Here is a 13149-nt window from a genome sequence, read left to right on the forward strand (position 1 = left end):
TAACTGTTGATTTAGCCACATTATGAAGCTCAGAAATTTGCTTATAAGGAATCTTCTTTTCTAAAGCACGTATTAAGTTGTTCTTTTCTCTTGACGATTCCCTTGACTTTCCATTATTTTTTAAATTCAATTTAAGTTAAATATTATCTCCAGTAAACTATTTTTAGCATAAATACATTTTTCTTAAAAAAGTTTTGATTTTCTTAATGGGGAATGGAATTGTTCATAAACTTTTGCACGATTATGTTATCAATAAAATTTGAATTTCTTTCATCCATTACAAGTTAATGTATGTATGTATGTATGTATGTATGTATGTATGTATGTATGTATGTATGTATGTATGTATGTATTTATGTATATATGTATGGATGTATGTATGCATGTATGTAAATTTTCCAGCAGTCTGAACCTATGATCACGAACATTTTTTATAAGCGAAATATATTATCTTGGGCTCACCGGTTTTTAGATTCGTTCTCAGCACTTAGCAACTATGCTAACAAACAAACAAGTTTCGATGTACTTTATTCTAAAGTTTTAAAAATAAATGGTGTTGCCATTGGAACGATTTTTTAAAATAAAATTCATAATTTCTCTTCAAGTACTCTACTTAGAGGACATTTTTGAATAAGTTTGATAATAGAAAATGAACCATGTTTTCTGGTAAATTAAAATTGCCACAAGAACTGAGCAGATGTTAAATTATTGCATTATTTTTATTATTATTTTTTTTTTTTGCGTGTCTTAAAGTGTGCTCCAAATTTTAGAGACCGTTAGCAATGACAACAAATATGAATGGCGCGTTTTTAATGACAATGAATATGAATGGCGCACTTTTAATAACAACGAATATGAATGGCGCATTTTTAATGACAACGAATATGAATGGTGCATTTTTAATGATTGCGCTTTGTTTAAACATAAATTAGTAAAATTACAAATCGAACATAACATATATATATAAAATCTATTCACATATTAACCAACAAATTTTCATTGAAAAAATAAAATGTCACATTTGCTTCCAAGTTTATTTTTTCTGTTTAAAAATAAAATGTCACCTCTGCTTCAAAGATTGCTTTTTTTTCTTTATTTTTTCTAATGCTTAAAAAAATGACGACGATCAAAAAATATGGCTACTTTAAAGAAAGACAAAAACAACTAAGCAAAACAGAATATTATAAATTTAGATATGTTACAGAATTTTATTATTTCATTCGTATTGTTCACGTTATAAAAAAAGTGTACATCCGTAAATTTATACACCAAGACAGAATATAAGTTAAATTTCCAAAAAAATATACGCAGTCTAAAATCAATTGCAATATTTGAAAATCAAGTTTAAATTGCAATATTTGTCAAACGACCTACATAACCTATGCCTAAAAGATATTGATGAAAAAATAACTTAAAGTTTTGTGCTACTCTAACATAAAGCTAAAAGTAAAAATAAAAGCAAAAACAAGCAGTTAATGAAGCGTTAAATTGCACCCATCAAACGTTACTAAAATTCTGGGAATTTCACTAAAGATTTACTAAAGTTCTGGGAAATGTAGAAAAAGGGCTCGAAGTTTAGAGAGGCTTGTTGAAAACAAGATAAATTAGGTCAAATTATTTACAAAGTATAAACTTGCAAAAAATACTTATAAGAACTTAGTGTGTTGTGTTTACCATCTGAAGTATAAATTTTCTTTTTCATAAAAAGGCAAAAAAACACAAAATAATCCACCGGTGCCATCAAGCGTGATTGCTGACAGAGGCTTCTTCGAAAAAAATTAACTGGACCGAAGTAGAAATTACAATTTTGTTCAAGCAGCGTAAAGTATGGTTCCAGCCATAAAAATACACATACAAAATAAGGTCGGATTTCTGCAGCTAGAAGCAATTTCACTGAATAAGAAAATGTATTCATAACAACGCAGAAAGTATTGCTTTTTAATTGGCTCATCTTTACTAAGGTAACCTTTCATTTTAACATTTTTTCATTAGGAAGTGTTATGATCATACTTCATTTCGCCAAATGATTCCAAAATGGTTATGGATAGAAAATGCTGACGATTCATACATTTTCAGATAATCGAATCTATTCATGGATTTGGTGCAGTTAATAATATGCGCTATAGCTTAAAATAATAAACTCAGACGACGTCGATTGCCACCTAAAAAAAAAAACTTATTTTTTCTAGATTTTTATCTAAAAATTCAACCGGCAACCGATTGATGGTGATGAACAAGCACCTACAAGAAAAACAAATTTTTTTTTTAACCTTGCCGTTCTGGGCGCACAGCAGATCTAAACCCAGGGTCTTTCGATAAACGCATATCGCCAATTGTAAATATTGATTCAGCTAAACGCAAAGATATAAACATTTATAGAGACAAAATTTAGGAGGGGATGTTAAACGTTTAAAGATAACTTTTTTAAAAGACTTACTATCGCTTAACTTAAAAACTTCAGATCCTAGGGAAGCAAAGTAAGAATGTTGCATCCCTGACAAAGCATCGACACGTGCTGTAGGCACATACTTAAAATAAATAACAATCAACACTAGAGTAGCTCTATTCACAAACATTGGGCACAGTGCATTGAAACAAAAGCAACTAAATTTTTTTTCACTTACACAAATAAATTTTTGTAGCAAATCTAATCCTTCTAGCTCAACTCTAGACGAGAAAATTCCAGAGGATTAGAAAAAAATGAGTTAATTGGATTGCTATGATGATAATGAGACAACTAAAATTTAGAACAAATAACACACCTTGGCAAATGATTATGCAACTTCTCTGCTCGATAATTCGGAAACCGACCTAAAAACGCAAGCACCAAAATAAAGTCAAAGAAAATGATGGTCTTGTAACAGAAATTTACTGTAATCACTATACTTATTTTACTTATTTCTGAGTTCTCAAATATCATTTTCTCAAATTAAGTAAATTTAAAAAACTCCTCTCAAAAAAAATACACACCAGCTATGAATTCTGGGTTAGTTGTGATACCAGGCCAACTTTTTTCGTTAGGTGTTCCCAGCATCTGACAATAATTTGAGAAGTTAATTCAAACCTTATTGGCAACAACAAATACAAAAACTTTGAGAAAAAAGGGCAGAAAAATTGCAAAGCAATTCAAAATGTAAAAACCAATTCTCTAATGGAGAAACATATGAAAACATCCACCTTGAAAATCAATGTAAGTTCATTTTCAGATGTAGAGCCAGGAAACATTGGCCGCCCAGATACCATTTCAAAGAATATGCACCCCACACCCCTATAAGTGCAATAGACTATTACTATATTATAGATCATATGATGATTATATGAGAAATTTTTGAGGTGAAATTTAATTTAAGAGACAAATTCATTTTAATACAAAAAGTAATTATATCAAATACTACATATACCAACAAGAACATTAAAAAAATATATACGGATGAAGAAACCATCAAGTCCTTAAAAAAAATCTATTTGAAGCTAAAGATGTTTTAACTGCTTCACTAAACATCTTTGAGACCAAAAGTTACACGTACCACATATCTATAGAAGCATTATATTCTGTAGAACCTAACAAGACATCTGGAGGTCGATACCATAATGTAACAACTTCATTTGAGTATGTTTTTGTAGGTACAGACTTAGCTCGAGCCAATCCAAAATCAGCGAGTTTTAATTCTCCTTTTTCATTTATCAGTAAATTTTGAGGTTTTAAGTCTCTAAAAATGTCATTTTCATTATCAAAATAAACAACAAAAACGGTTCAACGAAAAACCAATTAAACAAACTAAAAATAATATTGAAAAGATGTTCTACCTGTGCAGGACTTTCCTTTTGTGACAGTAATGAAGACCTCTTAATATTTGAAACATAAATAACTACAAACAATAGAACAAATTTATGATTAAAATAATAAAATTAACAAAAACAAAAATCACTGCTTAAATGGTTGGTTGGATAGATAAGGTCTCTGTTTTCTTTTTAATTATCCATGCAAACAAAAGAATTAAACCAAATTAATGAACTCACTTTAACATTTGATAAAGCTATTATTCCACCACAATCATCCATATAAGATTTCAAATCTTTTTCCTTGAAATAAACATTTTCATTTTAAAGGTAAAATTAAAAATCTATTGATGCAAATCTTATTGTATGAAAATAATACAAGAAAATCTAAAAGAAAAAAAATGTAAGTGTAATTAAAAATGCATAACGATGACAAATAAAACATGAAAAATAAAAGAAAAACTTGATAGAACAAAAACATACTAAATATTCAAAAACCAGTGTCAAAGATTTTGGAGTGTGTATTATGTCATGCAGAGTAACAATGTTTGCATGTTTTAGATCTTTAAGTATGGAAACTAAAAATAAAGTGTTTTAAAACAAAATTTTAAAAAAAGGAGAACTACTTTTAGTAAAAACCAAACCAAAAAAATCACTTTAATGCAGCAAAATCCTGGACAGTATCTAAGATTCTCAAGAGACTTTTGTGTTATAAAATGTGAAAAGTGAAGAAAAACTGGTTTTAGAAATCATTTAAAACTTGGAATTAACAAAAATATTACTTAGCATTGAATATTTAAAAACTAAAACTCGTCTACAAATAGTTTGGAAAAAACTAAAGGTAGCACAAAAAACCTTCACGAATCGCAGTACATGGTGCACCCTCTTCATGTTCAAGACGAATTTCTTTGAGAGCAACTATCGTGTCAGTTAAACGACTTTTTCCTTTAAAAACTGTTGCATACGTACCCTATGATTTAAAGCTCAATGTTACAAAGTGTGATAAAAGCAGAAAAAACTCTTAGGTTGTTTTTTCTGCCTTTATCATACTTTGTAGAATACATTCAAGAAATCTATTTGTATCAAACATAGTTTCTAAGCTGCAACTAATTAAGCTGTTTTGCTAAAGAAAAATATTTAAAACTAAAACTCACCTCGCCAAGCTTATCAAGTTTTGTGTATGAGCTCATTTTTCCATAACCTAACTCAGCCTGAAGAGAAATTTAGTTTTTACTTACAGCAAACTTGCAAGAGAACAACTCAAAATAAATTTTTAGCACAAAATGCAAACTGTATACTAAAAAAGATTCTCTTTATTGAAAGTCATTGCTTTTATATGAGTTTAAAAATCTTTTTGCTTTATCTTTACAGCTGAAAGTTGAAAGATTGAAATATTTTTGATTAAAAGTAAATTTCTTTACTAATTCCATGAACAATTTCTATTATTTTTTCTACATCAATTCGGTTACAATTTCTACATCATGACTAAATATTTTTTTCAAAACGTTGGTTTTTTAAGCTAGAAATGGTTGAAGTGACCTTCCTCCTCACTGAAAAACTGCTCATAAAAATATTTTAAGGAAATGTAATTAGTTTAATATCAAAATTTTAATTTTATGAAGATAGAAAGTAAGTTTTTCCTAAGATTTGTGGAGAAATTTGGACATTCAATTCAATGTGGTTCTCAAGATATTCAACTTTTTAAATATCATATTTAAGACTGGTTTACACTGTAACTAAAAAGATTATCATAAAATCTGTACATATAATTATTCAAAAGCAGTTTAATTATGCATTATGTTTTAATTATTTTTAGCAAATGCTGTTTCAAAATAATGTTTGACTTTTATAGATAGCACTTTTTAACTTATTTATAACAAAAATATATTCAAATTTGAAGTTTTTTAATTTTAACTACAAGAGTATATAAATATTAAACTACAATTTATTTAAACATTATCATTCAAAATGTAAAATCTTTTTATTATCAAAAGAAAGTCTTTTACTTTAACTGCATATTAATGTGCTGTAGCAGTGCTTGTTGGTGTTAAGATGGCATATTAACATGTTGCTGCATGTACAGCTGGTGGCCAACAGTAACATATCCTGGAAGGCTATGTCACAGTCAGCAATTAACATGTTAACTGTGCAATAGCAGTGTTTATAGGTGGTATGATGGCTAGAGCAAAATTCATAGGTATAATTTATCTATTACTAAACTGTGATAGATACCTATGAATTATGCTCAAACAGATTCCTCATGAAAAGCTGGTTCTAAATGCATAATTTCATTTCTTTTTGAATAATTATATCTACAAATTTTCTAAGTAACATGCTCACAAGCTTAATCAACAAAACTGAACTCTGATGTTGCAAATAACTTTAAGGTTGCTCAAAAAATAGTTGGCTTTTTTTGCTTCAAGAACAACAAAAAAAATTGCCTAACTAACCCCACCAATACAAAAGGAAATTTTATTATTTATTCTTTTTAACATTCAAACAAATCAACAATAATCAAATAAAAATAAAACTGTGACTTGAATTTTTGATTGCATAACTATGTGCACAGAGAAGCTTAAAAAATCTGTCAGAATATTGTATAAAAAACATACCAACATTAATTTAAAAAGATTTTTTTAGTTAATGTTAATTAATTAGTAAACTAACTAACAATAAATTCCAAAAAATAAATATTTTCAAACTATTTTAGGGAATTATACACAACTCACTTGAGATGTTTAATATATGCAGCAAGCAATAGAAAAAAGCTGTGATGTAGAAAGCTGAGAAATAAATTCAATGGATTGTTTTCAATTTTATCTCATTTAATATCATTGAATTTTATTATATTTTAACATTATTGAATTTGATTTTAAAAAAACATCAAAATGTTGTTTTTTATAGTTTATGTTTGTGTGTACACATACACACATATATTTATATTTACATTACATCTTTACTTATTTGTTGAACACTTTTATAAAAATAAACCAATCCCAACACTACTAAACAAATTACAAAGCAGGACCTTTACCACTTGGTAAGATAAATCAGCTGGTTACCATTTTGCTCCAATATTATTATTTAATGAGTTAACAATGAAAATAATGTTGAGATTCTGTTTTTGTTTTCTTTTTTAATTTTTAATAAATTTCTCCCAAACTAAAGCATCATTTTAGCATTTTAATAGAATAATCTTAATTCTGAATAAGAAAAAAATTAATTTTGATATTACAAACCCTAATTTTTATTTATTTTGGTACATACTTATATGTAAGATTTTAAAATAACAAGAAAAAAATTATTAGAAGCATATATAGCATCTAGACTTGAAAGCCATATAGACTTATCATTGTCAGAAATGGTTTAAAACAACTTGCAAAAGCTTATGATATAAATTTTCAATGATACATTTAACAAAACAAAAAAAAAAGCCTATAATAAAAATAGAAATACCATAACTGTAAAAGATAATGATTACAATAAAGTAAACACAAAAGTTAAGTTAAAAAACACACACACACAAATTATAATGTATCACACAAAAAAATAAATAAAACAGAATATAAATGAAAACAGAAGTTAAGCTAAAACATACCATAGAAGCCCGACGCTCCTTTCTAGACATTTGGTGCTCAAAAGGCGATGATGGGCTAACTGCAGTGTGGTCAAACATATTTGGATACAGGTTCAAGTTAGCTGGCAATGACATCCGTTTTTTCTGTATTTCCTTCAATTGAATGAGTGAAAGTAAATTATGTATTCATGTTACTGATTCAAGTAATAAATAATTTAGCAGAACAAAATCTAAAATGAATTTTTATCACATTTTCTATTGGAGATTTCTATTGGATTTGAAAAATTAGGAATGATTCATAAATACGGTAAATTTACTAAGAGAAAATTGTGTGCACATTTCTTCAATCAAACTCTTTGTTTATCATAATTTAATATTTTCTTATGAGTTGGTCAGCTTCTACAAATATTATCAATACTTACATTACATTATCATAAATTATAAAATTATATATAAAGAATTTAAAATATATATAAAATTAGATTGTATATTTGTTATAATACCCCTGATTTAATTTTCCTGCTACATTTAGTTTTATATATAAATCATGTATATTTACTTAAAAATCATATATATTTACATACAAATTATGTAGATCTATATTATTTATTTTGAGCATGTATATATATACATTTTTATATATGCAGCATACATATATCTTTATACAACTTTGTTTTCAAATTAAAAAGCTATTGCTCAATTACCAACTCAATGTGTTGAAAACTTTTACTAAAAATATGTTAAGTTATATACCAAAGAAAAATTTGCCATCCTACGAAATCGCACAGGTGATGCTAATTTGGGTTGACTGTCTAGTTCATTTCCAGATCCATGCCCAGAGTCATTTGACATAACACTGTGTGTTCGGCTTGCCAATTTGTTATCAGTACCTAACACGAAACAATAATAAAAGCAACTGAAATAATAATAGTAGAAATGATGATGATGATGATGATGATGATGATGATGATGATGATGATGATGATGATGATGATGGTGATGATGATGATATAAATATCATTAACATTAAAAATAACATGTAAAATATTAATAAACAAAAATGTTAAATTATGTTGACTATAAGCAAGTAATAAAAAAGCAAGGAACATTTTTTTTGGTATAAATTGACATGAGTTTAGATCTCTTATGTTTTTTTGGTATAAATTAATTTTGGTATAAACCTGGGATTCATACACGTAGGCAAGGGCATAAATTGAATATTGAACTAATAAAAAATTGTCCAGCAAGATTTAACTTTTTTACAAACAGAGCTGCAAAATTGTGGAATACCTTAAAAACCGAAGATACTAATGCAATATCATTAAACTCATTTAAGGCTATTTTATCATCCAAATATGATTACTAACATTTACATTCGCAATGGTATAATAGCCAGTGATGTTAACAATTAAATGCTTGTATCTTTATGTGTATAGTAATGTTTATAGTATGGTTAATTATAGTAATGGCTACAATAACCTAGTGATAGGTTCTGCAGAGATAGATTACCTCTGCTTCAGCATTGATATATTAATATTCTTATTCTTATTCTTATTATTATCATTATTATTATTATCATCATCATCATTATTATTATTATTATTATTATTATTATTATTATTATTATTATTATTATTATTATTATTATTATTATTATTATTATTATTATTATCATCATTATAAATTGACTTGAATTTAGGCCTCTCATGTTTTTCTCATGTTTTAAAAATCTAAAAAAATTCCCTAAACTTGTAGCTTTTTTTTTTTTTTTTTTTTTTTATAAGCTGAAGAACTTTATCAATAGCAACTGATACTTTCAATTGAAAGCACAGCTACATAATTAAAAAAGAAATAAGACCTTCAAAATGCTTCAAGAATATTTTAAAACTATATATGCTTTTAAATTGTGTAATAAATTTTTGATGTTATTGATGAAAACCAAGATTAAAAATAGAAGATAATATACAAAGTATGAAAAAAGATTTTTAAAAATTTAGTAAGACTATATATGATTATTTATTTTGTATATATAAATTGTCAATTTATAAAATACCATGACAAGGAGTTTATTTTTGATTTTTTTTTTTTAAATAAATTATTAATAATCTGTCTGGTACTGAGTGTCAAACAAATAATAAATTTATTTCCTAATTTTATAACTGTTATCATTGAAGCATTCCTATCATAACTATATTAATTAAATATGATAACAATCAAACTATAAATTATAGCACTTTTTAACACTCAAATACCTTCTATAATATAACATCTATAGCAAGTGGTTATATTATCTTGTATAATAAAAGATAATGATAGATGTTTTTCTGGTTTCATAAGTATTTTGGACAAAACTTGGTTCAAAAATCAATATTTGCAGAAGGTTTTTCATTAAATAAAAAATTTTTCAATGAAACTATATATTGTTTCAAAAATTTATTTAATTTGAAACAATTATTAAAAATTAATCAAAAAATTAATCAAAAATATTTATGGATTTTAATTCAAAGAGCTCAGTATAATTAACTTTATATTAATTTTATTTTCTTTCTACTATGTATAAAACATAAAAGTAAAATTTTAAGTAAGCCAAACAATAATATTGGAAAACCAGTTCTTTAGGAAACAAAAATATTTCATTTGCTAAAAGTTCAATTATCAGTTTCATGCTTAACATTAAAGAAATTTATATATATATATATATACAAAATTTTTTTGAATCTTTATTTTTACTGCATTATAGTAAAAATGGAGTTTCTCATCAAAATAGAATTAAAATTTATAACTTTTTAAAGGATATTGTGTATTGATCAAGGTGGTACAAATATTTTAATTTATTTATTGCATAAATTATTAATTTTTGGTACATAATTTAAGCTATTCACTAGCTCATAATATTCAAATAGTAAATGTTTGACTTGTATAAAATGACTTAATTTATGAGTTGCCAAGGATAGAAATATTCTTTTTTATATCCAATTATCATTAAGATTGCTTAAGCTTAAAACTTTTTGTTATACTATATAAAGGTAAGTATAGAAAGGTGATGCATACTATATAACTAAACTTAATTCTTAAAAATAACAAACATACTCTAAATTTAAGTTGTACTAGTTTTAAAAATAATGATCTATCATTAAAATACTTCTCTTTTTTTTCAACATGCTATCTATTTATAAATGCTTGTTCTAAGTTTTTTATGGTGGGCTGTAATCTGCTTTATATATATATATATATATATATATATATATATATATATATATATATATATATATATATATATATATATATATATATATATATATAAAATATATATAATATATATATAAATATATATGCATGCATATGGAAAGCTGAGATTTTTGAGAGTTCTTGTGTCACTTTTTTTAAAGTTTGCTATGTTTCTTTTTTATAAAATAAAGCCTGTTAAACTAGATTTGAAATAATTGATGTAAATTTACATATAAAGTTTACCATAGATAGTATATATACGAATAACATTAATCTATTGTATAGTTTGATAGATAAGTTCTTATAAAAAATAATTCATCTTTTTAGTTATTAATGATGCCTTTAGAACGGCAAATTTTTAAAACTCTATCTAAAAAGCAGACTTTATGGCAATATAAAATGATAACAAAAAAAAACATCAACAACATCAACAACAATAACAACAATAACAACAACAACAACAACAGCAACAACAATAACAACAACAACAACAATGATAATAATATTTTCAAGTGGTTAAAAATGATCAGAATGACATAGTTTAACAAACTTGTCTTACAAAATATTTAGAGAATAATGTGATTTAAAAGATGGTAAAAAATACTTGACCATAACTAAGGGCTATATTACCCTTTATTATTTGATTGTTATTGCCATTTAAATGCCCAACGGAATGAATAAAAATACCATTTTCTTCATGTTCTCTTATCTCATCAATTTGAGTTTCCTTCAAGTACTCTTCAATTTCTGATATGCTTTCTTCTATTCTTGGTGATTTAGTAAGTGATAATGCCCTCTTCAATCGTTTCATAATTTAATTTCAAAGTTAAACTCCTCCAGAAAATAGAGAGGTAACTATTAAGAGTGGCAGCACGCTTACAGAAAATCTTTTAAGATAAAAACGTCACTTAAGTTCATTGATATATACACTTTTCTTGCCAATTTACAACAAAACATAGTCAACCATTATATCCCACTTCATATTTGTCTCCGAAACGAACTTTATTTTATCACATAGAGAATCAAGACAACAAATTTGTGAAAATAAAACACGATTTGAAGTTCAACCACTCATAACGTCGGATTGATTTGCACAATATCTTGTATTAATCTCGATTTATCACCTAATGTAAACAGAGAATATTGAGAATTATTTGAATGGAAATCAGAGGGGAGTTCTACTCCACCGTAAGCGTTTCGTTTTATTTTCGTCTCTTCCTCTTACAATTTTTGCATTCACGATTTATTACTTTTTTTATTTGATATGGTATCAGCGCCAAAAGATTATTTTTTTATAATAAGATGTATTTGCGGGTACGTATATGTAGGTATTTATGCATTACATATGCGCGCGATAAACAAATATATTGAATGTTGAGGTAGTATTTCACCATTTTTCATTTTTGATGTGTTTTGTCTTTTAAATGTAAAGACTTTTAAACTTGATTTGAAATAAATGATATGAATTTATGCATATAAAGTTCACCATACATATTACATATAAATATTACAAAGCCTTTATGTAATGTTTAATATATAAGTTCCGATAAAAATCTATTTAACTTTGTTTCATCTTTTTATCCGTTATTGTCGTCTTGTTCACCGCTTCCAGTGGAAGTCTGCACACTTTTGAGTTCAAGAACCACGGATGTATATAAAAGGAAGATTTTAGAAATCCAAAAGACAGTTATTTACATCCGCGGTTTAATATTAGGCGACATCGAGCGGCTGTGAAATTTTTGTATGTTCAGCATCGACTTCACCACTTTCCAACGCCATAAAACAATCGTAAATATATAGATTTTTACCCGCCATGCTTTTGTTACGCTTAAACTCTGTTGTCATACAGTTCAAACATTTAAAGATTGAATTTTGCTTTGTAATTAACATGGCATTGTAGCCCATGAAACACAAGTTTCTAGGCAATTTTCGATTTTAGTGTTTTGTGTTTTGGTATTTTGTCACGTAAAATGTGATAATTTATCGTTTTCATAAACAATTTTTTTGTTTCTGCTTCTAACTTAAAGTGGACTATTCTACAACTAAAGTTTTTAACATATTTTGCATTTAAAACTAGATTTTTTTCTATTTATTACTTATTGGTGTGTTCGTCTACATGAATTAGCAAAATAAAGAGGACTTTGTGATTTTTAAGGGAATTTGAACATTGTGTTTTAGATTTTTGACGCCACTTTGGCATGAGTTATTTATTAGACTTTTTTGTTCTTTACACGAAGAAAAAAAAAAAAAAACCAAATCTTTTCATAAAAAAAAACCTGATTTCTTAATTCAAATTTAGACAAAGAATCAGGATTTTATTTGTCAAAGATATCTTGTTTTTAAATCAAATTAAGTAAGATGCACCTGAAAGTTAGTTCTAAAGGAGATCCATCATAATTACAATTTGGCTATTTTTGACCGAGCTTCGAACTGTTTTTTCAGAAAAAAATCTCTTTATTGAAAGGTCTTTGGGTAATTCGCATTTCTTAACAATATTTCAGTTAATTTTATCTTTCGTAAACTTTTTCAGCTAATTCGTTTGTGGCCAATACTTAGTGAAAGAG

At 26.4% G+C, this 13149-nt stretch overlaps 1 protein-coding gene across 2 annotated transcripts; it reads right to left on the reverse strand.

The window, feature by feature from the left end:
* Positions 1-896: 896 nt before the first annotated feature.
* LOC145194603 (cyclin-dependent kinase 5 homolog) lies at positions 897-12241 on the reverse strand. Of its 2 annotated transcripts, none has more exons than XM_080072267.2 (16): positions 11216-12241; positions 8111-8247; positions 7379-7510; positions 4935-4991; positions 4636-4750; positions 4264-4358; positions 4021-4083; positions 3808-3869; positions 3528-3710; positions 3178-3268; positions 2971-3034; positions 2763-2811; positions 2625-2667; positions 2438-2528; positions 2271-2351; positions 897-2162 (listed from the first exon to the last, which is right to left on the reverse strand). In XM_080072267.2, exons 1-16 carry the CDS (start codon positions 11394-11396, stop codon positions 2128-2130), a joined length of 1479 nt encoding a protein of 492 aa, XP_079928393.2. In that variant the 5' UTR covers positions 11397-12241; the 3' UTR covers positions 897-2127. The 2 variants fall into 2 exon arrangements, with proteins under 2 accessions (XP_079928393.2, XP_079928394.2); XM_080072268.2 differs by having other exon boundaries at positions 11273-11654.
* Between the last annotated feature and the right edge of the window lie 908 nt (positions 12242-13149).

Source organism: Hydra viridissima, unplaced genomic scaffold (assembly GCF_058129835.1).
Source record: "Hydra viridissima isolate aposymbiotic clone 2 unplaced genomic scaffold, HvirCarnegie_v1 scaffold_8, whole genome shotgun sequence".
NCBI classification, from domain to species: domain Eukaryota; kingdom Metazoa; phylum Cnidaria; class Hydrozoa; order Anthoathecata; family Hydridae; genus Hydra; species Hydra viridissima.

What these genes read in the sequence shown, in the direction of transcription:
- LOC145194603 (XM_080072267.2), bottom strand. Translation starts at nt 11,396, where the DNA reads ATGAAACGATTGAAGAGGGCATTATCACTTACTAAATCACCAAGAATA. An exon ending in AACTTACATTGATTTTCAAG is followed by an intron (nt 3,035 to 3,177) that starts GTGGATGTTTTC and finishes AATTATTGTCAG; the next exon opens with ATGCTGGGAACACCTAACGA. An exon ending in AGTTTTTAAGTTAAGCGATA is followed by an intron (nt 2,352 to 2,437) that starts GTAAGTCTTTTA and finishes CTTTGCGTTTAG; the next exon opens with CTGAATCAATATTTACAATT.